Source organism: Dendroctonus ponderosae, unplaced genomic scaffold (genome assembly GCF_020466585.1).
Source record: "Dendroctonus ponderosae isolate FM_Combo_2020 unplaced genomic scaffold, Dpon_F_20191213v2 Dpon_F_20191213_7, whole genome shotgun sequence".
Classification (NCBI taxonomy): domain Eukaryota; kingdom Metazoa; phylum Arthropoda; class Insecta; order Coleoptera; family Curculionidae; genus Dendroctonus; species Dendroctonus ponderosae.
The window spans coordinates 3,638,300-3,665,953 of record NW_026018916.1 but is presented as its reverse complement, the minus strand read 5'-3'; the positions used below and the strand labels follow the sequence as shown (position 1 = coordinate 3,665,953).

At 39.1% G+C, this 27,654-nt stretch overlaps 2 protein-coding genes and 1 long non-coding RNA gene across 3 annotated transcripts in view; 1 reads left to right on the top strand and 2 right to left on the bottom strand.

Moving 5' to 3' along the window:
* Nucleotides 1-25,612, top strand: LOC109546278 (14 kDa phosphohistidine phosphatase). The gene is made up of 4 exons (XM_019917201.2): nt 1-108; nt 1,281-1,482; nt 23,750-23,895; nt 25,430-25,612. Exons 2-4 carry the CDS (start codon nt 1,287-1,289, stop codon nt 25,520-25,522), a joined length of 435 nt encoding a protein of 144 aa, XP_019772760.1. The 5' UTR covers nt 1-108; nt 1,281-1,286; the 3' UTR covers nt 25,523-25,612.
* LOC125505122 lies at nt 46-534 on the bottom strand. The gene is made up of 2 exons (XR_007281933.1): nt 438-534; nt 46-267 (listed from the first exon to the last, which is right to left on the bottom strand). It is a non-coding gene; the product is annotated as an uncharacterized LOC125505122 (long non-coding RNA).
* Nucleotides 1,894-27,654, bottom strand: part of LOC109546277 (arrestin, lateral eye) — a 44,552-nt gene continuing 18,791 nt past the window's right edge. The window contains exons 6-13 of the mRNA XM_019917200.2: nt 13,495-13,642; nt 7,490-7,696; nt 7,311-7,430; nt 6,822-7,048; nt 5,729-5,962; nt 3,759-4,041; nt 2,846-3,057; nt 1,894-2,792 (exon numbers count right to left, since the gene is read on the bottom strand). Coding sequence (XP_019772759.1) covers nt 2,858-3,057; nt 3,759-4,041; nt 5,729-5,962; nt 6,822-7,048; nt 7,311-7,430; nt 7,490-7,696; nt 13,495-13,642 — 1,419 coding nt within the window. The 3' untranslated portion in view covers nt 1,894-2,792; nt 2,846-2,857. The remainder of the gene's footprint in view (nt 2,793-2,845; nt 3,058-3,758; nt 4,042-5,728; nt 5,963-6,821; nt 7,049-7,310; nt 7,431-7,489; nt 7,697-13,494; nt 13,643-27,654) is intronic.

Genomic DNA, 27,654 nt, shown 5'->3' with positions numbered 1-27,654 from the left:
TCAGCTGATTTTGACGCTGACAGTCCACAAGTCGTATTTTTGTTATTGAAATTGAGCCAGTGTAGTGAGGTTTTGAGCCATTTTAGAGCCCGAACCTCTAGCTTTATTGTAAGTATTTGTTAGTTATTGCAATGGAGTTTGCTTACCCAAACTCTACGCATTCTAGATGTTCCTTAGCAGTCAGCATGCCACATTTGGCTAGGAGTTAGGTTATCCCGGCTTTTGCATGATTTTTCTCCAATTGCCTTTTTGCTTTTAATCAATTTCCTTTAAATTAAACAAAGATTGGATTAGTTTAATTGATAGTTTTGAAAAGGCTCGGTTTGGCTCTTTCAGAGAAAATTGTTAATTGGCAGGTGCATTCTTTAAAAAGAATTAAATAGCCGGTTTCCTTGGTTTATTTTTGCAACTTATTCTAGCAACATCCATCAATTCACCTTTTAAAATCGCTTTTTGCTTATTTCACTGAGTTTTTTTGGCAAACAACTCCAAATCGACTGTTCAATCTGACATCCGATTAATACAACTTGACAATTACTGTCAATTGCTGACAATCATTTGATTAACCAAATCACCAGTCTTTATCTATGATCACCAGCCTCCTACGACCAACAAATAGAACCTTACTCGGCGCGATTTTATCATTTTTCTGGAAAACATAGCGTTTACCGAAAAAACTTCAAAAGTTTCTAACTTGAGTAGGCTTTCTATCCATCCTGTCAATTTTCAATTAGCAATCAAGATTTTATCACCTCAAACACATGAAGTCTCCGAAATAGTGTCTTAATTAGCTCATCTTGTAACTAATAAAATTGCAATGTCTATCTCTATCCCATTAATTAAGAAGCGGTAGCATGAACGTCCAAATTTTCAGTTTCAGTCAGTTGGTGAATGAAGAAAATAAAGTATCAATGCGGTTTCTAGTTGCGGTTCCAAACCAGCCATTTTCCGCTATTTTTTTGCATTTCAAGATTCAAACTTTTGGTTGTAAATAACATGCAAAAATGACTCATAAAGAGCTACAGTTTGGGCCTGAAGATTCGTCAAGTCGTCAGCAAATCATTAGCTCTAAAGGTAGAATAGTTTTTTTCAGCCAAGCCCGCAATTTGGTCGCCAAAATTTAAAAAAATATTTCATTCTTAAAAAATATCTTAATTTTGCATCGCTCAGTTCTCGGTTCATATTTTGCATTGAACTAATAGTGACTGTCGTCTTTACAAAGTATCAGCCTTGTCCTTAAAATTACCAAAGAAAACCAGGAAAAATTGTAATTGTTCCAGCGTTTGATGATCAGAGCTGCTGCTACTGCAAGCCAACAGTTAAGAAAAATGGCTTCTTCAGCAATTCCGCAGATCAAGAACGTTGACATTGATCCTAGAGGTACTTTTAAGTACATCCTGATCAAAGTCTCCTGCCCTGATTCAGACGGAAAGTTCGAAGACAAGCTGATCGTCCGCGGATATGCCGAATGTGGATATCATTGTGAGTAGGCGCAATTTTGTAATGTTCGAGTGGCGCATTTTCAAGAACGCACATTTGGACGTGCACTTCTTCTTAAAAACACGTATTTCATTATTCATTTTGCATCTATTTCTCTTCGCCGATTCACCGTCTGCTACACCGCATATTCACCGCGTCTCAATACTACGTTTATTGAACATTTGCATAGGAAATTTCATTATTTCTTTCGTCAAGTTCAATGTTTTCAGGTGGTTACTGTGCACACTTAACAAGTGCACGTCCTTTAATTTATCGCGACTTTGGCTTGTGTAGTCAGTAGATTCCTGGCGCATTCGGGGTCCGATCGTGATATTTTGATTTTGTCTATTACCAGAACTTACGCCATCAAAGACCCACTAGTTGGCCGGTGGTAGGATTTTGGAAAAGCCTCAGTTTTCTATAATTATTTTATTCTTTTTTCAATTAACATGGGGCAATATTTGGATGCTACATTCGGTCAGGATACAAAATTATTTCTTTACATTATGGAAATAATATTTATCTTACATAGGCTCGATCTTACGGAACTACACGGAACACTCATAGACATGTCACATATCGACACCTCATAGTACAAATATCGATCTATACACTTTAGGAATTCACACCAATGATACGGGTAGGAATTGAGTGTAAATGTTGAGGAGTTGGGAGTTTCTGCGCGATTTTGCTGCACTCAACTAGGATCAGGCTCTTAGGAAGGCCGTTTGAGGTTGGCAAATGATCGCTGGTCATGAGCAAATCGAGGACAAAAGTTATTTACTGCATTTACCTATCTATATTTACATCTTCTAAAAATAGACCCTAATTATATTTTGCAAGTTTGAGCCATTACATGTGCTTGCGCGCTATTATAGTTTCCTACCTAGTAACGTCCCCTCAGTAGACGTTAATTACAAGTTCAAACTTACCGCTTCAGAACATTTCACTCGCATGCTCTGCTATGAGCTGCGTCTAGTTCTCAAACAACAAAATGCGCGTCTCAAGCTAAAAAATGCCCCTTGTTCTCCATTGGGGTGGCACTCCACATACTGAGCCCCATTTTGCTTAAAACCAGTTGGCAACTTTTCAATTTCCGAATCAGATTTGTTCAATGTAACAATTTCATCCAGATTCTGCTGCTTCTTCTCGGGTTTGTGAGCTTGTGGTTCTTCGGCTGCCATCTTCTGGCTGTCTCCATTTTTGCAAAAATGCAGCGTCAAAGGCCGTTGAGGGCCGTGAATAACTTCAGGCCCGATACAGAGGGGGTCGGTTGGCGATTTTTGGTCGGTTTTGTTGATTTCTACCACAACCTAAAGCAGGAATGTGCCAATATTTTGCTTTCAACCAGAAATTGAGCAATTACCTTTTCCTTTTCTCACGTTCCATCCTTCTCCTGCTTTATGTCTTGTTCGGTCTTGCGATGGATATGTGCAGGATGGACAAAGCGGCGTGACTCGCTCTCCACTCGTCTTACTCTCGTTAGGGTTTCACCATCGTAATCGTTGCAAGTGTGCATCAAAGTGAACGGCAATTTCAGGCTCACATCGCCACCCATCACGCTCACCAGTAGTTTTACTGAAAATAATCGAATTTAGCGGTTTGTTTGATAGCGGATGGCAATCCAAAGCCTGTGCGACTTTCGGGTAAATTTCCCGATTCCAGCCGGGCTATTTTTATTGGCAAGCAATCGCATTAAGTTGGAGCAGTCGAAATTGCTCTTTTGCAATTCCCTGCTTACGACAAATTACTGCGATTCCTCGTTCCAGCAGCATTAAGGTCTCTAGAGAGCAGCTTGAAGTGATTATCCAGAGTGGACTTGAAGTAGCTTTTGTATCGTTGCTCTCGTTTAAATTATTGCGAATAAATAGTAAGGCGCGATCAAACGATTGTTTTTTTCACATCGAAGAGTAAGTTAAAAACACATTCAAAAACTACTCTTGAAAACCTTGTTTCTAAACCTCTAAAAACTCTTGAAAATTGTCTGATGATATAAGTGCAGCGATAACCCTCTAGTTTGACTGATTTCTGAATAAAAACATGTCAAACTCGAGATTTATTAGAATTAACTAAAGATGTTGAAACTTGTTCGACCTATACATCGTTTGGACAAAACTCTGCCGTTTTCATTGAAACGGAGGCAACATCAAACTGTGTTTTTTACGAACAATGTGGACGAAAATGTTGCGGTACGAGCTTTAGTTTTTCGGCTGTAGACGTTTAAAAACAACCGCCCATTTAAGCCCTATTTTTTTACTTTATGGCCTAGTTAGTCTCACCTTTGACATAATAGGAAACATATATAGCAAACACGTTTCGATCGTCAGCATTTCCGGTGACCGAGCAAACAGTGCTGGCAAGGCTGGAACTGGATTTGGTGTAAGTGTCCTCCAAAGCTATCCAGTTCTTCGTGGTGCTGTTCAGTGGTAGGAGAGTGTAGGTTTTGCTCAAAGTAGCTGCGGTTAGAATAGGACAGGACTCCTTGTCGCTGAGCAAAGCGACGACGTTTTTAAACTTGCCATTGCTGAACATGCAAACGTCCACATGTTGTACCACAAACACCTAAAAAATCGTTTAATTAATTAAATGTTAATCTCCTAGATGTTTTTTCAACTGGATTTCCGCAACCCTAAAGCGCTCTTTGCTGGTTTAGCTTTTCCCATATTTGAGCTTTAAAGTGTTAATGTCCTCAGGGAGTTTCTCGCAGTATGAAAGCCTGACTTATTGTAGCGGCACTAATACTGTGACAACATGCTTGCAAATTACGATCCTGTACGATGGCTGACTGCTGACTTAGCAAAGTTCCGCACGACAGTGTTCTAATTCGCCTCGGATACTCGGATATGGCTGAGCGAAATGGAAGAATTGAAGACAGCAGTTGAAAAATCGAGGTGTTTCCACCCACGTCCCGCACAGTTTCCCCACCCATTCTCTGGCACTTTAAGGTCTAGAGGCTTCCAAGTGCTGCTTTTTCTGTTTGCCGTTGCCTAATGCTATTTATTGTTGGGAAACTTTGTTAATTCCCAGTTTCTCTTGAAATAATCTCCACTCCAGAGCGACTTACAAGCAAATAAAACAACTTTCCAAGTTTGCCGATATTATTTAGCAAATTCCTCACGTTTATTTTCAGTAAAGCTTTTCGTTTCGTGACGTCAGCACTAAATAGAGATAATTATCATCATTTATATCTCACTTTTCGCGTATCGGTCTTCATTAGTTTCAGGCAATTTAAGCAGGGGAGGACATTTAAAAAATATACATCATGAACATCCAGTTTCAATTGGGTCGCCCATTCACAGGGTTGAATTAATGTAAATTTTACCCTTTAATGCTTTACTGGAATGTAAAGTAATTTCCCCCGAACATACTGAATTGTTTATTTGTCTACTTTTTCTGTCCACAGCTATAAAACTACCCATCTGCAAATACGTCGGACACATCGTAAAACCGCCCTTAAAACTTTTGCTGCGCAAGTACGCCCAATTGAATATTCGATCAATTATTAAATAAAGCTCTGGTTGCTAAATAATCCGAATGTCGGCAAAAGTTTTGGTCAGCCCAGGTCCAGCTGCAGCCACAATAAACGGAAAATGTGTGTTATTTTAGGACGGTTTTTGATTCAACTTCAACACAAACAAAACACAAAAGCAAGGTTTTTTTGGGTGAGATTTACAAAGGGGTGTAACAAGAGGTTTGTTATGCTCTGTCAACTACACCCCCGCTTGTTAAAAGCAACAGAGTTGAGCACGAAACTCATGTTTTCTTGATGCCCAATATGTACTTAACCTGCGAAAACAAAGAAGCAAACTAAAAAGGCCGAGGATATTTTTTCGGTTTGCTGAAATTATTGTTTGCTTTGTGAGTTGGCAGTTGGCACACAATGTTGGTGCTGATTTAAGAAATATTCCCCGACTAATCTTTCAGACTCAAGGAGCGCAAATAAAAGAAAGTTGTCAATCCCAGACTCAACTTTCCTCGTAAAATACAGACTTTAAATGCGTTAATGCTTTCCATTTCCTGGAGTTCTTAAAATTTAATAAAAGGATGCTTTGGTTGAAAGCTGAACATTTTTCTCGTCGTTTTGCTGTCGCTTTATTAGCACCCCTTTTTACGCAAAGGGCAGCCAATATAAAAGGGCACCGGCCGTGACTGCCGGTGATCATCTCTGTTATTTAAAGACACTTTTTGCATTCTTCGTATTTTTTGTTTGATAATTCAGTCAATTGTTAAATGCATCTGAGCTACTCACCTTTATTCTCCTGACGGTTTTGCTGCTGTTGTTTCTGATTTGGACAGAGACGCGAATTTCTTCGCCGTGCGAATAAATGCCCTTGTCCAGCGTTGCGCTGAGTATCACTTTGCCGTCGCTGAGCAAAAATTGCTTTTCCACTGTCGCTTCCGGATTGGGAACTGCTGCTAAATAAGCGGCCATCGATGGGCGCTTAGCACTGCACAGCGATCGGTAATAATCCGATATACGATCCTGAAAAATAAATCAAAAATCCAATGGAACAGCAATTGGAAATACTGTGCGCGTTTGCCTTAATTACAATCTTGATTCAGACATCTTCCAGTTCCAAAGCTGAAGCTTTGTAAATCGCGCGAATTAATCCACGGCCAAGAAAAGAGTAAAATTGGAAATCAGGATAAACCGCACTCAATTACCAGCAGGATTAAGTGATTATGCTTCGCACGGTCGGCCAGAATTAGGATACGGTTCTGGAAATGTTCGTCTCATTGCTTTCGGTTAATATTTCCAGAGCAGCCTCTTTCATAATTTGTGCAGGCGTTCGCCTTTAACGTTCCCTGGTAGTTGTCGAACAATAGAACATGGATTAATAAGTATTCTCAATTTGCCGCTCCGGATTTTCCACCTGCTTCACGAAAATTTGGGCTCAAATCAACTCCTTAGTCCGAAATTCATTCTTTTATAATGCTTCAAGTCACAGTGACTTCGTTCAGTATCCGGCGCTAAATTGTCTTTGTGTTCAATGTTTCATCATCAATCAGGCCTTTAAAGAACCCGACGGCAGACAACAAACATATGCAACAAAGCACAAGTAATTCGATGCCATGATACGTTTTAAATTACTTTTTTTCTACCTATCAGATAATGTGATTACTTAAACGTTCTATTTGTCTCTGCTCGTTATTTATGGATAATGGAAATTAATTCCGTTGCGACAAGGGGAGTTTTTCTAAAAGCCAGACGCTCATTGTGTGTCTTTGTGCGGATAATTTGTTTTGCTTTTCATATGACTTTCATGTAAATTGCTCGAGAGTCGGCTGGTTGATGTGTTTTACAGCCAATTTGAATGTTTTGTTAAATGTTAAGGTCTTACCTCATTGCTTTCGACACTATCGCTACGAACTTCAGATTTGGTCGTTTTCAATGACGCTCGTCTCTTTTCCAAAGCGGTCTGCTCAGAGTCCACTGCATCTGTCGATTTTCCATTTATTTCCACACTATTTTGCGTTATGGTGATGCTGTCGTCCTCCTGCTCATCAAAAGTGACACGGCCACTGTACTTTAGGGGAAATCTGCGATTGGGGCTCTTATTTTCCGTGTCTGAAACGCAAAGGAAATTGCAACAGTTCGGGCACATGTTACACTAAGCAGATAACATTTGGCCAATCGGCAAAACGAAGTTACTTCTGAAACGGGAAATGCTATTAAATCGATCTGGCCTTGCTACAGATTGGGAATTAGATTGGCAAAGTTTCCCGCAATCTTTCAGGAAATCCTGTGGGTTATTTTTGGGAATGGGGGAAATAGTTAGTTTATAAAATGCGCCAGAGCAATAATTGAAAAACCTCATCCAAAAGTTTACCTTCATTGTTTCCAGCTTCCAGGTTCTGTCGCCTGCACTCCGGCATTGATCGGTGAGTAATGCGGATTTGTGGGCACAGTAGCTGATTTCCAGGCAGGGTTTCCGCCGATCTCGACATGGCTTTAGAGCAATCAAACTTTGTATCAAGCAGCTCACTTCAAAGTGTGCTCAAATATTACCTTGATTGGTCAGGAGTCGATTTTGGAACGGCTCACTTTTACACCCGAACAGCAGCGCTTTCCTGTTCATCTTGGCTTGCTCCTTTGAAGTTTTGCCTCCTCCTGGAACATATTGGTAAGGGGATGGCGGAGCAAACGCCCTTTGCACCACGCGAATTCCCATCCTCACTGTCGTTCTTTTGTGCAACTTTTCGTCTATTCGCTCAGCTGGAAAATCACAGTAATTAATTAAGCATCAGTTTCATGAAATGGAATGCTATATCAGTCCGTAATAATTGTTTATTGTGTGGCTAAATTCAATACGGCTATATCCTACAGCAAAGTGAAACTAACTTGTAATGCAATAACTTTCCATCAAAGGACTCAAACCTATTCATTTTCCGCAAATTCATCAACGTTTTAAACACATCCGGTAGCATGCAGTAAATGGCAGCATTGAAGCGGAAGGATCGTCATTGGTTTACACAGGTGGTTTCCGTGGAAACCAATAAAGAAATACAGCGGCTGGCGCATTACGAGGGCAAAAGCAACAGAACAAGCTAAGATTATTTTCCTGGAATTTATCATCAAAGGCTCTAGTATGCTCAAAATTAAAGCAAAATATGTTAATTTCTGTCGCAAAAAGCGCTCTTTGAAAAAAGAAACTTTAGAAGTCATCGTCTATGAAGGCGGATATCGAGAACTAAAACCGATGGAAAGCGGAAACCTTTAAGGAGGAAACTCGGAAAACTTTAACGTCGAACCGGAAAGTTTCACGGACGGAAAAAGTGTCCGGATACTAGAGAGACATTCGTTTTAATTACGCCCTGGATGTAAAACGAATTTGTTCCTACTCGAGGCGAACGATTCTGAAGCGGTTTTAGCGCTTTTTTTGCTTTTGGCAAACGCGGACGCTCTATTATGGGGCATTTGTTGCGTTTGATTACTCTCCAAGTGTTGAGGAAAACAACAACATCAAACGTAAGTAATTCAGATATTTGACAGCCAAGAAAGTAGCGGATCAATTATTCCACCTTAATCTTCAAATGGGAGCACGGCTATGAATTTTGCATCCAATCCATTCATGTTAAAATGACGGCCATTACAGGATTATGACGAGGAACAATACAGTTTATAGCTAATTAAGCTGTCACAATATAGAAGCGAGCCGACGGGGAATTGTGGCAGTGGCAAAATATTTCCTAATTCTGGACTTTCGAATTGATAAATACGCGCAGAGGGTCTTCTTAACAAGCGAATAAGATTAATCAAGATCTGCAAAATGAATGGCCCCAATTGTGAAACACAATCCACCTAAATTATTAGGAAATTAATCAAATCTCGTGGAAATTTGGCACGCTCACTTCTTTCTCCTTAGCTTCGTTGTAAGCGCATTTTTCAGACTTTAAATATTTGAGAATTGTTGCGCTTGCGACACACTTAACAGCTGATATAAGTGAATTTTCAATTTTCCGCGATAATTCAAGCAGAGTTTTTCCGGTATTCATTAAGCAAATTCGCCGGGGACAAACCGTCGAAAATGTGCGGAGCGTATCTAAAAATGGAAAGTCTAAAAACAGGTCATGCAAGGCTGTTTCTCAAAGTAAAACGGCTAATCAATCTCTTGAATAATTTAATCAATGTCATGCAGGATCGAGGAGAAACTGCCGCCATGCCTTTTTCCTGCTATCGATTTGCCAATCAAATCCCTATTTGTCCCCACTACACGTTAATGGTTTATTTTATATATGTGGCCCAAAAAAGGCCGAAAAGGCAACTGCAGGTTCAGTGCAGCAGGGATGGTTAGACGGAATTAATTGGCCACCGTTTTGTGCAACCGAAACAGATCGACAGAGATTTGCGAGTTTATCTACATGAATAGCGTTTAGGAGCGGCTGCTAATAAATACGCATCTGTTCCCAACTTATTTACTCATCAAATCCAACTGCTGGATTTACAAAATGCAGTATTTTCGCCGCAGCTCAAGCGGCTTAATAATTGATCAAGACAGTAATTGCTAACTGCAGTTCAACCCTTCTTGTTCTAGACTGTAGCGAATAAGCCAATTAGCGTAGAAGACTCTTCTTGCTCTAATGCTCCTCTAATAGGATAGATCAGGTTTTACTTTCATTCTGCACCCCGCCATTGGCAACAGATGTTCACTTTTGGTTACCCCTAATGGTAATTAAGGGCCCATCGAACTGCCTAGAGTTTCATTAGTTTTTGAAAAATTTGACGGTTTCTTAACTTGAAACTCTGTTGACCAACAAGGCAACAACAGCACTACATTCAAAAGTTGCAGACTTTCATTGCCGGGCATATTTTTTTCATTTAAAACAAAAACACTTGGGCCCTGATTAAATGCAATATCTCTTTGTGTAACACCCCCGTAAGCCGGTTAATGTTAAACAACTTTGTCGGTCGGCCAACGAAACCGGTTTTCTTTTTATTAATATTCTCCCTCGACTTTCCGTATTAGTGGGTGCTTTTTTGGATAATCCATTTGGCTGCTGTTTTTCTGCGTTCGGCTTTCCAGTTGAAAAGCAATTTTCCCAGATTATGCGAGTCGAACGACGCCCCGAGGCGAGCTTTCAGAAACGGTGTATCATCTTTTGTGCAGAATTATTTTCTGTAGTTTTCAACTAGCGAACGATGAATTTAATCAAGGCATGAGTTAAATGTCCTTAATGCTGCTGGGTTAAAACACTGGTATTTTGCTTCAACATTTTTTCCCAAGCATTTGAAAAGCGGATTAAAGTATTCAAACCAGCCTCTTTGGAGTAGTTTAGGCTAGAGAAAGGTACAAAGGTGGAAGAATGGCAGGCTGGTTTACGGCCAACGTCTGTAAAATGTTATTACTCTCACTATTTATTTCAATTTCGCTCACAAAGTTCACCCCAGCGTTAATAATTACAAATAAACACTCCCGTCATTTTCAATTTAAAGCACATAATAATATACAACGCTAATTACCGTAATGTCGTCGAGCGCGCGCGGTTTATTAATTTTCCCTTAATCTCTATGCTCAGTGTTTTATAGCGAGCAACTTGGCGTCCGATTAATCTTGGTGGTACTTAGAGTTCGATTTATGTCAAGAAAGACGTCTATTAACCCATGGGCATTAAATTAATGCAATTTTCTCTTGCAAGGCGAAAATAGAAGCTTATTCAAGAAAATGGTCCTTCGAGCCGGATCGCGTCAACTTCATATATGAACAGAAATATTGTTTGATTCAACAGACGTAACAGAGCATTTTCTGAACTGTTTTTCAAATTCCCAAGGAAAAATCGCGTGTTGCCTTAATAACGGAAAGTCGCCCCCATTGAACAATCGGGCCTTCACTGTCTTAATGGCCCAGTTCGAGGCAGGCAAATTAACTCTGTAACCTTTAGTGAACATCGTGTGATGGTAAAAGCAGACTTGGCTAACAAAGTTGAGTTTTATGAAGACATTTATTGACGGCTCGCATAAAACGGGATACATTTCTCCGACTTTTATAAAACATTATGTATGAATGACGGCAGTAAAAAAAGGTCGGTTTTTTCGTTATTTTCTGAAGGAATGGGCGCATCAAATGGCGGGTATCATTGGTGAAGTTTTTGGCTTAGTGATTTATGTAAATCGCACATGAAGGCTGGGATGGTATAAAACTAATTTTCAGTTTGGGATTTTCATTGGTAAAACATTCAAGGCCAAAAATATTGATTTCCAGTTTCAGTGCAGCATAAGTGATAGCATTCTCTATCAACCGGTGACTCTAAAATTGGCGAGATTAAAACGCGCCACCCTTAAAAGTTCGGCAAATATTATTAACAAAATTTTGCTTCCCCGTTTTAGTCGGCTTTTGTCCAGGGCTGCAAAGCTCCGGGAAAAATGCTTTAACTCTGCAAATTTCATACAATGCGCTCTCGATGTTTACGTTGCTAACAATGTAGCTGCCTGGATAATGGTGTGGCTCATATTAATGCAGTAAAAGAGGAAAAATACGGTTTTCAATGTGTAAACCTTTCGTTAAAATTCTACACGCTGCTCATGCAATGACTGCGAGAATAAATATAAAACCCACTGCTTGACTATCTGGTTTTAATATCTATGAAAGTTAGAGATAAAAAGTCTCAACTTTTCCCCAGATTACAGACGATGAAACTAAGAGAGACTGAAATCACCCACTCTTCTGCGCCATTACTCCCATTTATTAAGCCCGTTTTTTTACTAAGGCGCATCTCGGCAACGATTTCACGGTTATTTCCAATCCCCAACTTTCTTAATCATTTCTGTCGCCGGTCGCTTCACTGTTTAGCATCCTCAAAAGTGTCGTTTTGTAGCCAGAAAGCGTGGGCCGTTTAAAATACCCCCATTGTAGTTGACGTCAGGTACCCTATTTGAATAAGAATTTATTCAGATTCGGGACAAAAATTTAGCCTTAAGCATCGTGTGCCGGTCTAGTTAGGTGTATTTTTAGATACCCGCAAAGTCGATACGAGAGAAGGTCTTTGAACAGTGTTATCTGTCTATAGTTTCCCAAACAAATCAGAATTTTTCATCGGCACACATTGAATGGGAACATATGGAAATGATCGAAGGCGTGAAATGTGGCGTGGTTAAAATAAATACACCCTCGTATAAAGAGCAAGTCGAACAAGGACCGCTATGTTGTTCTCGCTCCTTCACACATCCACGAAAGCACCCGAAATCATTCGGCTTGCCCCGAGTCCACCGAGTGTTCTACGGGGTGCTTTCAAAAGTGACGCAATAATTATAATGGGTTTTATCGCATTTAAATCAAGCAAATCGTGTTGAGGATGGATTCGTTACTCAGCCACTTCAGGGCCTTAATTGGCCTCTTTGTCACTCGGCTCACGAGGCGTCAGTGTCTTTCAACCGAATTTATTCATGTCAGAGTTCATATCAAGCACAGACCTCGATAATCCTCTTTCAACTGACGTGTGTTCCATAATTTCGGCGCCTCTCCATACACATGGAAATGTGCACGTCAATGCAAGCCAGTTTCGTTCGTTCACCCTACTGGTTTTCCATTAGTTTCCATTTTTTGCCCTCGACTCGAATGTGTACATACGGAAAAATCTTTAGCAGATACGCTCCAAGACTGAAGGGGAAGATATTCCTTCATGGGATGCTGTGAAAATATGGGGCGAATATAAAAGTGCTCATATTTTATGTAGAAATAACGCTACTATTCGGAAACGCTTAAACGAATACTGTTGTATTTCATTAATCGAAAAGAATGAAAAATGCTGCTGAACAGCTATCGTGTGTTATAGACATCAATCAAAACAATCGCTTTGGGGAGTTATTGGCACAAGCTCTTAATGGCTAAAGTTTCCAGGCGAGTGTATTTTTCCGACCGTTCGGAAGCATTATTGGCTTAGCGCATTTTTTGGTTTATTCAACGGGACCGTCACTAATCTGAATAGTTCACGACGAAACATGCTGAAAGTAATTTGTATGAATGAAGCCGCTAATTACTAGTTGAATCATCTGAACGGACGGACACGTTTAAAGTTTATAATTGGGAAAAGTTTTTCATTTGGTGCAAGCAACGCTTTGACTTGGCAAGGCCTCATCAAGACAAAATTAAATTGTCACCAACAGTGAAGCGGATGAAAGAAAGTGTATGTTGTTACACACGGGCGTAGTTTCAGTTCATAATTCCCTAATATTCAACCCCAATGGGGCTTTGAATATAGTTTCTGCTATATTATGTCCTAACGTTGTATTTCAATTGAAGCCTTTCTTGTTGATTTTCCCATGTTTTCACTGATTGCAACTTTTTTGGGCTCCTCCCTAACTGGCGGAACAGAGTCACATCATATTAATATTAATATTAAAAGCTTCGCTTTGGGTCGCTGCACCACTCTTATATTTAGCATTAAGTGTTTCATTTGCTGGGGGGAGCGACAGTTATTTCAGAGCGTTTTGCTGAAATAATTATAAGACGCCCCAGCTTCCATAATTAACGCAATAATCCCCATTATGGATAATGGAGTCTGCTTCAATTAACTTACCAACGTAGGCCCGCACATCGTAGCTGGTTCCTATGGGAGCTCCGTTGTATTCTTTGGCTGGAACCAGCTGCACACTAGGAGGTGCCAAGGGGGTTATTTCCATTGTGAATGGATACGCATTGACGCCTAGTCGCTTCAAAAGGGACTCCTGAAAAAAATCGCCATTAATGGTTTTTGCTCCGGCCTTTCCACACGTTTGGGGAAGTTGCTTTTCCAGTCGCGATCAATTGAAGCGTCCACATTTAACAGGATTAAGAGCGGATGAACCGGCTACAGTAAAAAGGGGATGAACCCTGACTTATATTTACAAGCCTTGGCTAAGTGTTCACTTTAATGTGGCCCATAAAAGTTTATAGGAATTATCAACACTAATTAAACTTTTAGCGGGGGCAAAAGAAATTATTAGGAAATATTATTAAAAACCTCATCACGATCGTTATAGACGTAGTCTGGGAAAATCTCAGCTTGAATCAGGGCTGCAATTAGTTTTTAACGGTCCCTAAACAAGAGCCTGATTGCTTTTTTCAAATGATTCAAAGTTTTAAGTTTAATGTCAGAATAAATGGTTCTGAAGCATGATCAAATTTACAGCCCCTCGGGGTTTTCTCAATTTTTCCTATTGGATTTCATAATCACTATTTAATATATGATGACTATCAAATACTTTGAAAAGTTAATTGATAATCATCCCTTGAGGACCAGAATTTCCCTTTCCGGGCCTATTCTACTCACTTTTTTGCTTGCAAAATATAAATAGCCGACCGATTTGATATTCCTCAAACTGTTTGCTTAAGCGGGTCTATTGTTGAGTCTGGAAAAACTGTTTTTCAAGACCCGAGACGTTTCGTTTAATTAAACTGGGGAGCTGTTTTTCGTTTTTCGCCGCGCCCAATCATTACAAGTATTGATGTTCAGTGCTAAATTTAAACAATCTCACCAAGCTAATTAGCCGGGGAGTTGATCCCTTTAAAATTACACTGTCAGCGAAATCCTCCATTAAAATCGGCAAAAGATGCTGCTTGAGTGTTTCTGTAAGTCAGACCCCACTTTATATTAAAATACTTGCAAAACTCCAAGAAGATGTCGACTTGTAGGGTGCGAAATTTGAAATTCGGCGACATGAATATTGTATATTTGGAGGACTTGCTTTTCGTAAAATGAATATTTTATTGGGTTTTGCGTTTATTGGTTGAAGGAACAGCGTGTGTTGTTGACTGTGCAACATATATTTTTATTTTCACCAGTTTGAGTTGGTTGCAAGTGAAACATTTCAGAGTTTTGCAGTTTGAGTTGCGGCCAGATCAGGAAGTTGAATTGCTGTCCCCAATGAATTACTTTCGAAAAGTCAAAGGAAATAACGAGATCCTATCGCTAAGTCGAGCTGCTGGAAGTTGACCCAAGATTATTAAACTTCCGCCCAGCGCTTTTAGTTTAATTAAGCACTTAATGGGAGAGGAATTTGCGAATTCCTTCATTCTCTCTTATACATGACAGTCAAAACATTTAAGTGGTTACAACCGAATTTTCGGAGAATCAATCAAATTCCACATTTATTCACAACGCGTTCCACTTTCGGGCTCGCCCAAATCTGGCAAAAGTCGTGCTAAATCAATCTTGTTTAAGTTCGAAACACGATTTGCTCCAATTCGCTTCTATTGAAAGATTAGCGAAAAAACATGCTTGAAATGTAGTTTGGCACCAGCCAAATAACACAAGTTTGTAGCTGGATTTGGCGATGTCTGGCAAAATCCAAAGGCAAAGTTGGAAGTCAATCCCATTTAGTTGGAAAATTGTTTGTAATATTAAATAAAGTTCCACATTTTTTTGGTGAAAAGGTTTGAGTTTTGGAAATTTGTGCACCTAAAGATACTCAACCCTGGATAGATTAACTTCCCTAATTAACATTGTGCATCGTTTAATTATTATACGCAGTGAGAATTTCAATTAATTTTTTTGTCCAACATTGGACAATTTGTTTTGCTACTGGTCTAGATTCAACTATTTCCAGAAACAAATTCGAAACTTTCACCAATACTAAGAATACTTTTATTCATAAAACTAGACTCACAGCAATTTTTTCAAGTTGATTGGTTTTTGTGTGCAAAATTAATTTTCAAAAATCGACTAGACCCCGTTGGGCCAAAGCTAGAAAAGATTGAAAATACCTTGAGGATGGATGTTCGAAACTTTGTCGATATGAACCATCGAGTTTACTCTTCAAAACAGTGAAATGAACAAATTTTTGTCCATTTTTTAGTTTGCACAAGGTCGTTTACAAAAGTTGTCTTCTGCAAAATTGCTCTTTAAAAATAGGTCAAACCTAAAAATTCGTGAAAAAATGCCCGAGGGTGGCACAGATTCGAAACTTTCCTAGTTTATACAAGCACATCTGCTATGCAAACTTACAAAAAGGTCAAATTTGTCTTTTTCAGTTTTTCCAAAAAATGGTAACGCATTGCAGATGCCACAAATTCGAACTTTCATAGTTGAAACTGTCCGTCGTGCTTTATGAAATGGCCTTTCCGCACTTTTATCCAATTTCGAGGAATTAACTTCCCAGAACGGTGGTTTAACAGTTCGCGTGCTTTATCAAATTGGGCTTAAAAGTTTCCCAACAAAACCCTGATGAAACAGAAAAACACGAATCTTTCACCATGTAGTTGTGCCCCAATAACTGCATGGAAAACATTTGTCAGCTCAATGGTTTTTGGGAAAACGATGCATCTCTGCTCAAGCCTGCTTTTGAAGACTAAATGGAAAAAAAAACTCTAAAACGCTCTACTAAATGAGGCTATTGGGAAATCTACCTCAATCGCGCTGCGAACAATTCGCTAACACACTCTTGCATAAAACTAGTCATTGAAAATCACTATTCAATATGGAAAATGGTCTAGGGAATAATATTTTCAAGTTCTCCATTTTGTGGTTTTCAATCAACTCAAAACTGGTCGGATCGAGTGGTCAGTTGTAAAGTTCCACCGCGGGCACTTCAATATTTCAATGCAATTTCTGCAACGAAAATGGCAGTTAAAGTTCGCTTTGATCCAAACTGAGCTGAACTCTGGAATCTATTGAATGAAGTGCTTGCTGAAGCATGTTTCATGTGGGAAGATAATCTGACTAGGGCACGTTAAATGGCTGCTCCCATCGGCTTTATTCCAGGAAACAGGCCGGAAAAAGTCCGGTTTTGGTCACGCTTCTCGTTCCTTCCGATCGAGGAAAGCCGGTGTAATTTTCTTGAAAGCATCCAGACTGTGTAGCGCCTGGCGGAAATAATAAATTCTTTGGTCGCACAGATGATTACTTTTTGATCAGATGTAGGTCAGATTTATGCACAATTTCGCAACTTTAGAGAGTATTGAAACTAATCAGAAAAAAACGGAGGCTTGAAAAACCAATCTCCCAGTTGAAATTGCCGAAATTTCATTACATTTACGTCCTCCACTTGCCCCATTGCCTAAAAGCCCATTTGGTTTTTTGTCAAAGCAAGTCAATCCGTCTTGGGAGGCCAAAGGCTCCAGCAACCTCTCTAACACCCAGACATTCGGTGGCCAAAGTAAACCGACTTTTTATGGTAATAAACGGGTTTTTCTGCTTTTCGTTGCCTGTTCGTCCTGCTTTTGTCCACGTTTTTTGGGGCTAAGAACCACTAGCAGAGATTAGGCTTTTACTATTTGAAAAGGTTTTTTAGTGATTTTTTATTTAATGTACATTTAGCACAAATTTGATGAATTGTGCGAATATTTCCAATTGGTTTTCGTATCGACTTATTCTATTTTTAACTATTCGACTAACTATTTTTCTGTATCGACTTTTTCCAATTGGTTTTCCAGAATTTAACTAAATCTTCCGAGAACATTGTGGGCGTTGTTTTGAGAAAAGAGGCAATGGAAATTGAATTGAAAGTCACACACATATTCGAGTTGAACAGAGGATTAGTTCCGGGTCAGTTTGCAATTAGAGCGCAGTCAGTTGAAGCTGAAATTGCCACTTGGAGAGTTATAAATCTTGTCTCTCCACTTTTGTTTTAGTTTAGTTTGGCACTTCAGGGCTGGTAAATAGTCTTCTAGTGTAAAATACGACAATAAACAGTGCACGTTCTTCTGCATTTTGAAAGACTTATATTGAAGAATTGCTGGATTTTCTACAATTTGTTGGCTTTTTCAAATGTCTTTTGCATTCTTCGCAACAATAAAACGCCTCTAGTGTAGGCAGGACATTTTCCTTGGATTAAATGGAGCTCGGTTTCAAGTTTAGACTGGAAACGACATTGTACTACTGAATATATTAAGGGCGCGGCTCAGCCCCTTGATCCAGAAATAGACGAAAAATACCTATTGATGTTAAAAGGGCATCAAAAGAGTATTTTTCTTGATAAAATTCAAATGCCTTAGAGGTACATTTCTTTGCCCTCTCATCTTCCAGTCATCTCTCACGCAAATGCCTTGCTAATTGAGCAAAATCAGCTGCAGTTCAGAGAGTCAGCTTTGGCTATTGTTCTATAAAAACTAAACTGTCGATTGTGGCAACTGGAAATTGGATTATCGACGCAAGTCAGTGTTTCGCAAGCTTCCGACAGCAAACATCAATTATTAAGCGAAAAAACTTGCAAAAAAAATAAGCGGGAAACAAAACAGACTTCGAAAAGAGCAGGCAAAGCCAACAAAGCAGGTTTCTTTTACGCCCTAAGCAGAGCGCCCGAAAGTTTGGGAAATTTATTGTTGGCAAAACACAAAGGTTTTTCCATTCGGAAAAATGCCTTCTGCGAGGGTGCGCATTATTATAACGTTTGCTGATTATCTTTCTGAAGTATTAGGCGGATGGAAATTCACTTTTACTCGAATGGAACAGTGACGATGGATGGGACTATTTTATGAGTAGGAGGACGTGAAAGGTGACGAAATATAATCATTCGCCTCCTACCGAAACAGTGAAAATAAGCCTCGTCTAATTCCACAGTTATGGCCGTTAAAAGGCGGAACGGTTAAATGCAGAACAAAAGTGAGCCCAGTAGAGAACTTGGCAGAATTTCAGGTTTGAATAATATGGGGAAGTGCAGGTGAGGCCTGCTATTGTTCACGGGGACTTCATAATGCGATCCATCCATCACAACCGAAAAAGAACGACCAGATGACAAATAATCCCATAAAAATGGCTCATTTGCTAGACACGGAAATATCTGGGCACTCGAAATTGGAACAATTTTGCATTGCCACTGTGATTCTTTCTTCATGAGTATGGGAGTTGAAAAGCCAATAGAGAACTGCTGCCGTACACACCTTTAATTTGCTAGCTGATGGCTTTTGTAATCTAACAGCGATATATCTTCGTGTTAATCTAATATGTTTTCTTATTCCATTACCGAATCTAATCCGGAAAATCAGATCATCGTTGAAATTCTGCGGCTTATTGCATCTGAGCTGCACTGCTGCACCAACTGAATAAACCATCCAGGCTTGTCTTAGGCGCAAAAGGAATTTAGGGCTTTAGGTCAATGTTAGTCTGCTGCAGACAATTTAATCTACACGTGCAAAATACGCATGGCTAATTCGACATTTGGGTCGCCTATTCCAGTGATAAAAATTGTTTATGCAGACGTTAAATATTCAAATAGAGCGTGCGATAAACTCGTGCATTATTCAAGAGGAACGTGTTGACAAACAACGATATTGACTGCATTGAAACTCTGGTAATATATCAATCTTGCTGGGTAATGGCTTTCATGTGCTCAAATAAATCTGATATCTTTCAAGCTTCGAGCAAGATGCCTTTGAACTTTCTCGCAATCAAAAACGGCTGAATTTTATCAGTTTAATTGTGGGGAAATTAGCTTTTTTACAAGAAGTTGGCAAAATAAATGCGGCGCCAACAACCGTCTGACCTCTTCTACAACATTAACAGGAAAGTTGAAAAATCTAGTTAGCTATCGACGGCGAAAGTCTCAACTTCGATTTTGTTTCACATTTCAATCTCGGCGGCCGCTATAAATCTTTTCAAATCCATTAAGACGTCAGTGGAAAAATAAGAAAAACGTTTTCAGCAAGACTTTAATAAACCGCTAGGAATAATGATATGAGCATGATGAGGCGAATCCTTGTCAAACCGCGCTACTACGCGTTACCTAATTTAGGCCTTTAGCGGATTATTATGAAAAATGTCTTTGCCAAAAAAAACCAGAATTAACCGGGGCAGCTATTGTAGAGAAAATTATTTGTATCAGTGGACAAAGTTGCGTTTTTCAGTCGTCATCGTGAAATTTTTTACAATTTTTGAAAATCTGCGTGGTTTTTGCCGGTCGGAGTTTGGTATTTATTTCTTCAGAAGCCTGTCCAACTTTAGAGCTCTGTTTGACTGCTGTTTGTAGAGGAAAGTCCCTTCTATAAGTGACCAGAGTTTCTATTTTCAATAATCATTAGACAATTTTTCAAAAATTTTTAAAACCGCGTTTGTTTTGCAACAGGCTGGAGTTGCAATTATTTCTTCAGCGTCCAGTCCAGCTAGGTTAGAAAGTTGCTTTTGGCTGATGTCTGTGGAGACATTCTCTACAAATAGGTGCATAAAGTTTCGATTTTCAGTCATCATCATGCAATTTTTGACAAGTTGTTTTGTAGCCTGAAGTTCGGCGTTATTTTTGTTTTTGGAATTTATAATTTTTGCGTTTAAAATTGATGGAGAAATTACCAAAAAATAAGTGACAAAGTTTCGATTTTCAATCATCATCACGCAATGGTAACTAACTTTTCAAGTTTGTTTTTGCAAACCAGAGTTGGACATTTATTTCTGTGAGAGCCAGTTCAGTTATACAGTCGTTTTTAGTCTACATTTATAGAGAAAAGTTTCTTCTAACAGTGAACAAAGTTTTAATTTCAGCGATCATTGGATAATTTTTCAAAAGTGCGTTTCGAGTACGAGGTTGTTTTTGCAAGAATTTATTGCTTCTGTGTTGTTTTTTATGAGCTTTGTAGGGCAGGGTGTGTTCTGTAAGTTGAAAAAGCTTGGATTTTTGCTCATCATCAGGGTATTTTGGAGTACTTTCCAAGTTGTGTCTGATTTTTATGGGCGGAGTTTTGGATTTTTTCCTTCGGTAACAAGCGAAGGCAGGGAGTTACTTTTGTATGCCTTTTGTTCGGCAAAGCGTGTTCTATCAGTGAACAAAGTGTCGATTGTGGTCCAAACAGTCAACAATTTATAAGCGCAGATTGAAATAAAGATCAAGAAAGAGCACAAGAAAATTGTGCTCACTTTTTAAAATCATCGGTTCTGGATTCTACGATAAAACGGAAAAACTCGCTAATATAAATCCGATACCACTGTGCATTCATATTGATTTAAAGAAAATATGGGAGAGCTTCCATTCGATTCAGTAACAAATTAGAAATGGAATTACCCCGGTCTGCATCAGATAGCCGAGGCATGGAAAAAATATCAAGCAAATATTGGTAATATCCAATAAACTCCATTAAACTGCCGGCAAGGAATTCTCGTTTTGAAAACATCGATCCGCCCTAATCCATAAATCATTACGGAAAGTAATTAAAATTGTTCCACCGCGGGCCTGTAATTCTTATTCTATTTATTCGAGCGCTATCTTAACGGGAACGAGAGATTTATTGTTTTAAACTAATGCAATTGCCACATAAATCAAACAGCAAGTCATGATAGAACATTGCTGGTAATTGTGACAAATTCTGCCTAAGTCCCATTACAGTTTCAGTTGCTATTAACAAGAAATTTCATTAATTTACATCCAAATAGAACAAAATGAATAAATGATGAAGCTTATAAAATGAGTTGCAATGCAATGACTTGCATTTCGGGCATTTTCCTTAATCTTGTTACTTGAAACTGTCGTTGTGAAATTTGTAAAAGCAGCTAGTTTATTGGTGTACTCAAATTTGTTTTAGTACGTGCCTTCTTTCGTTTTTTTCTCAATTTTATTAGGGTGAATAATTCTCAATAATGCGATTCAAGTTCACGTTTTAAGAATTTCATCCAGGGACTTCATTTCGCAGTTAGCAGTTTCAATGTGTGTATGTATTAGTCAAAATTTACATATCAAGTTCTACACATAATGAGATTCAGCTTGAAGCGTATTTGCCTAATGTAATCCGGCAAATACAGACATTAATTATCCGGGCAAATGCGCTAAATGCACCAAATACAGACAGCTACAAAGAGCCTTTGAACTGCTGTTGAATTAAATCATTCTTAAATTGGTAAAAAGCTTAAAAAATTTCTATTTTCCCCATGGCACCTGCCAGTAGCCCTTCGTTCGCTCTGGTTGGAAAATCACACAAAAAAAGCCATTTCCGGAAATCCCCTGTTTGTCCAGGACAAATCTGGGTCACGGCGGCATTTTAGAGTGACAGATTTCGGCTACTTACCTCCAAACATCTCGGGCTTTTTGAATTTATCATGCAAACCGTTAAAGAAACGCGTTTGTTTTTGCCCGTCTTTCCGGGCCGTAAGTCATATTGAAATTGGCTAAGCGGTGTCGAGCATGTGCTTTTAAAAGGAAAGCGCCATAAAAACTTTAAATGTGTAACTCGTGTGTTGAATACCGAATATTTACTTTCAAAGTTTTTTCAATTCACATATGAAAATTGGACTCAGGACTCACTTAAAACATTTCATCAATCGTGCAGTTAAATAATTTTTTAGGGTTCGTTTGCCCGAAACACCCTTAAAGGACTTTTGGATGCTTTCCACTTCAGGCCATTGAGGGAAAACCCCGATCAACTTACTCAAACGCTAAGTACAAAACAATGAAAAGTTGGCATTAAATGCAAATAAATACTAGTTCACGCAATTGAAGAAATGCTGAGGCTCTAGTGGAGGAAAAATGTAATTTGGAAATTGGTCACATGCTTAATCGTGTCTGCTTCAATTGGGCACAAACCTTTTAAAACCTTACATTGACGAAAAGCTGAATGAAAGCATCATGAGGACGACTCGACTTGTACGCAACATGTGATAAATAGCTGAAAACTTATAGGCTTTTGAGAGGAAGTTACATCCAAAACTTTCTCAACGGAAAACATCAACATAACATCCTTTATCGTGTTTTCAACAAACAACCGCCAATTAAGCACCTGCATAGACTTGGCAAATCAAAAATCCCTCTATTTCAAAACGCAGTTATTCGAAATCCCATTTCAATTCCACTAAATCCAGTAGACACAAAGCCAAGGGAAATTACATCAGCGCTCCAAAAGACGCTCTTTCAGTGCATTTTTTCGCTGATTCTTCCTTGTTTGCTAACTGTATTTATACAGTCTGACTGAATGCAGTAAATTACATTTCTCAGCTCTCAGGCTTGATTTGTTCGTGAAAATGTTCAACCAATCCAACTAAAATATTCAGTTGAAAATGTCCTTTATTAACTGCGTAATAAATGCAACTGAGCCAAAACCGCAACAGCTGAACAAAGTTGCAACTATCTGGGTTTGTGGGTCAATGTTAAAATGCTGGAATTTATGGCGATCGAAAAATGCCATTACCAAGCGTTGCCTTTTGAAATTATAAAAGTTGATTCGTTTTGAGTGTGCATATGAAGGGCTCAACAACGGAGCAATTTTTAATGTTTGAATGGATTGGTTCACTGATTGGAACTGGCACAAGGATCCAATCTTGTTGTGATTGCACTGGAAAATGTTTCAGATCTGGACTTTTTCTGGTTCATTATATAGCTCTAATTGGGGATAATTTCTGTAGAACATCTCTGTTCGTTAAGTATCTACCAAAGGAAAATTGTTCGGCGAACACAAAAGGCCAATTAAAATAATTACGTTATTGAAAACTCCCGGCCAAAATACTCACTCAACTTGATATCTTCGAATAATACGTTTAATTAAAGCTCAAACACGAACTTCATATTTACTTTAGCTCGAATAAGCACCTGACAGGCTACGTGTGTAGAAACTCCCGTTTGGCTGTATATTTGCGAAGATGAAGAACAGACAGAACGAGTTACAAAGAGCTCAATTTTCCAGGCCCAGTCTTTCTTTATATAACTTCAATATGAGTTTCAATGTTCCAAATTGAAAACAAATCAAATCGCCCCATAAATAGCAACGTGTTCTAACGGGCAGTAAATAATACACACTTTCCAACCGCTCTTCCATTATTCAACAGGGGGGCCTTTCCAAACACGTATCTTTCCTAGGTTGCGGTCGAAATGAAATCAGTGAATTGTGAATGCTGCATTTTCACTTTCGAGGCTGATTTTAGTAATATATAAAATTGCGTTTTCCAGCCGATATCAACGATAAAGTAACTGATGAACTTCAAGCTCTCAAAAGCTCCAAAGTGATCAAAGACTGGCGGTCCAAAGTACTGGGAGGAGGCCGGATTAAACACGACCCTGGAGCGAAAACCATCAACGTGTATGGATACTCTCAGGTAACGGCCCTTTATTTAGTGGAAAAACTACAGGTTGAAACCGGAAAATCGACCGGAAAAGGGTCGCTTAGCGGAACAGCCAGCCGGGAAGTTTGCGTTATATAACTTCAGCTCTTGTAACATGTGTTCCAGACGTTTCACCCATTTTGGATGCTGGTGTGACAGATTTATGGTCTGGGTTTAACAAGTCTCAGATCTGTTATCCCGCATCCAGATATTGAACTGTTTTTTGTTTAGCTGCAACGATTCTAAGTTCTTCAGTGGCAATGTTTTTAAAAATATGTTGTTGCTGTGGGAATCTAACGCGAAACCTTAGAACGCTCTTGATCATGTAAATGCCATCGGAAAAATTCCCTTGCGAACACAAAGCGGGACGCTCCAAACATGGATCAAGCCACTTTGGATTCCGTCGAAACTAAATCGCCAGGTGGAAATCAGCCGACCGTTATTCGACTGTAGCGGAATAATCCGCCGCTACACAAAATCATGCTAATGTCCTCCAAACCGAGCTGGGTATTTGAATAAGGGGTAAAATATACTTTTCGAGGCCGAAATAGGACTACAGCGAAAATTAGTTCGGGACAATTCGGCTGCCAAACTCCCTTTCAGTGATCTATTGGGAAACTTGTATTTCCAACCTGGTTCAGTAAAGTTGTATCAAAGCCAAAACGTTTAATTTAAGATGCATTGATAAAGAGTTAAGAATGAACAGTTAAAAGGCAGCAATTGCTCATTCTTTATTAGGTTCGTTCGATGGGAGCAGCTTCCACCGAGACAAAGTTGCACTGTATGTCAGCTAAAGTTGAAAAATTCCTGCTCAGCATTTGCGAATTTTCCGTCTGAACGCGAAAGAGCACGCAAAGAAAAGAAATGCTGCCTTGGCCAAATGCCGAATTGGCGTTGAGGGAGCAAGAGAATTTTCAGCAGGTTGGGGGTGATTCTTATTCCGTCTGGCCCATACCACTAAAGCCACTAAAATAATGAGAAGAGCATTCAGCTTTTTATGATTTGTAGAAGGCTGGTGATGCCTTATATGAGCGAAACTAGAGTAACTTTTTCGAGACTCAGTAAATCTCTGAGATTTTGACATTGATTTTTTTTAACCGCTGGTTTTAAGTAACTGTAAAGTGATTCACCACTTTTACGAGGTTATAACATTGTTTTTAAATCGAATCGGTTTAAAAAATCGAAGTCAAAATCTCGCAATTTTGCCGATATTTCCACGTTGATTTTTGAAACCGCTAGTTTTAACTGAATAATTCCTCAACAAAACTCAACTCTAGACACAGAAGTCAAAATCTTCTGAATTTAATGAGTTACTCAGCTCATACAATTGATGAATTTTTGGTTCTAGACATATTAGGTACAGGAAAATAGGCATTAAACGTTGAATAGCCTGACACCAAATATCGATCCTCCTGCTATTCCCAGCCTGGGCCGGTTTCCTCAATTAAACGGGGCAAATGTGTTCATGTTCCATTCAAGGTTTCTCTTTCAATTAGCATTAAATCGATTCGTTTCGGATACGTTTCAGGGCTTTGGTAAGGCCGATCATGAACTATCCGTGGACATCATCAAGACTCAATATCCAAGCTACCAAATCACCTGGTCGGACGAAGGATACTAAAACCGGTGGAAACGATCTGGACACGCACAAGTATTTATTTTGCTGAAATGATGTAATCGAAAGTTGCCTAATAAAGCCAAAGTCGTTTAACATGTGTGCTTTTTTTCTGTCTGATTTTCTCGTGTTAAAAGAATCCCCTTTTCAAATCTCCGCACATTTCCATGTGATTTCCCAAACACCCAAACCCGGAAAAGATGCCTGATTGATACCGGGCTTTATCCAAGTTTTCAGAATATTCAGTGTCGAGTTTTCAATTTATTTCTGGCCTTGGATGTTGGGGTGTTCAAGCTATGGAAATCTCCTTTGGCCGATAAAATCAATTGAAAACAACCACGCAAATATAATTAACTCCTGGCTAAGCGTAAAATCACAGCAAACAATTACGTGAGTACATTTATTTCTATTTAGTCCGCGTGTTTTCACCGTTAGGGCTTTTATTATTAACCAAATTTTTGCAACTGGATTCGGAGTGGTTTTTGCGATTCTGCGTGAATATCAAAATATGGTAATTCGCTCGTCATTAATACGGGGCTGAAGGATTGTTTAACATGCGGTTTTAATGACCAAATCGCATGCAGAACCTGGTTATCGATTATCACTGGCCGGCGATAGAAGGGAAGGATAATTCAGGTATGAATCCTGAGGTAACAATGCCCCAAGTCGGCAATTTTAGTGATTGATGGTCGAAAATGAATAGAAATTTTGAACATTCAGCAAGGAACTGCAGGTCTCATTTGAGTACTAGTGCTGACCTTTAAAGCCCTTTCTTGGAAATCGAATCCTAAAGCACCACACCTCCTGAATCCTAATGGAATGAGGATTGTTTTGGGTTGGTCAATAAGTCCAACCTACAGCCGCTTGAAGTTGATCAACACCTAAATCTGCTAACCTGATTGCTTTCTTATTCAAATGGCAATAATTTTATCTGCAACGGGCTCATTTTTCAGCGTAAGTCCCATTTTGTTTTCCATTGTTTATCGAGATACAAATGGGAATAAATGACAAGGAAATCCCTTTCCATAATGCGTCTCGCAATCTAATGGATGCGTCGCTTGTTTTTTATTTGAATGGCAATAATAGAGACATTCGAAGCGAAACGCTTTCTCGATATGATATTTTATTCAGTTCAATCTCTCTAATTTTCTCATACTGTTGGTGAAATTTAGCGAACTGTTTAAGCTTTACTGATTATATGCTTAATGTTTCTATTTGCCATTTTTTCTCTGATTATTTAACTAGCGGACAAGACTCAATTTTGGGGATTTGGATCTTCTCTCTTGTTGAAACTTTCCTGAATCCAGACCAAAGTCCAGCCACATTAACCCAGTTTGTCCAATTTACTGGACCAGACCGGGTTAGGAGGGAACATTTGCAACAATCCGACCATTCAGAAAAGATGATGGATCTGAGGTTTTCTCCTAGCTGGCCATACAAACGACACCAAGTCATAAATTATGATTCGGGCTTCTAGGCAAATATCAGATAAGCGCTGCGGTTTTAGCATGCCATGATATATTAAATGGAGAAAATGTAGATCAGTGATTTATTCGTAAATAAATCAGGGTGAAAATGCAGATTTTTACTGCAGATTTTGCGCTCCGCCCTGCTTGCAGGATGTTTCCGAAAACTTATAGCCCAATGTGTAGAGAATTGTCACCGAAATTTCTACATTAAATGCGTACAAGTTTGAAAAATTTAATTTGTGAGAGCCTCTCAGTTGCCGTTTTTACTCGAAATTTCCCCGAGGAGTTGAAAAGCACTCCCACAAAGCTGCTCGGGCAATCGAGTTCGAAAGTTAGCAGCGCTAAGCCCTTAGCAAAAAACGCTAGCAAAAAGGGCATTTTGTTAGGGAAATTGTCTTTAAACTGGTTTTTGAACTGGAAAAGACCGAGAAATACGGTACGTTAATTTGTATCACTAACTAAAGCGACTTTCCAACCCAAATTCTGGTTGCTTCCATAAAGGGCAACCGGTCCGATCTAATAATACCCGGTTAAGCAAGTCACCCTTTAGTTAAATTTACGCTACACCTGATAATCGGGCATTAGTGTTTGCTCTACGGGATATCAAATTTTAATTGACTCTAGGCCGAGGAAAGCGATGTTCAGTTTTTCAAATTTCAGCATATAAAG

Bases quoted from the DNA above. Each gene is read 5' to 3' on its own strand.
- LOC109546278 (XM_019917201.2), top strand. From the start codon at position 1,287: ATGATCAGAGCTGCTGCTACTGCAAGCCAACAGTTAAGAAAAATGGCT. The intron at 1,483-23,749 runs GTGAGTAGGCGC...TGCGTTTTCCAG, and splicing joins TGCCGAATGTGGATATCATT to CCGATATCAACGATAAAGTA. The intron at 23,896-25,429 runs GTAACGGCCCTT...GATACGTTTCAG, and splicing joins ACGTGTATGGATACTCTCAG to GGCTTTGGTAAGGCCGATCA.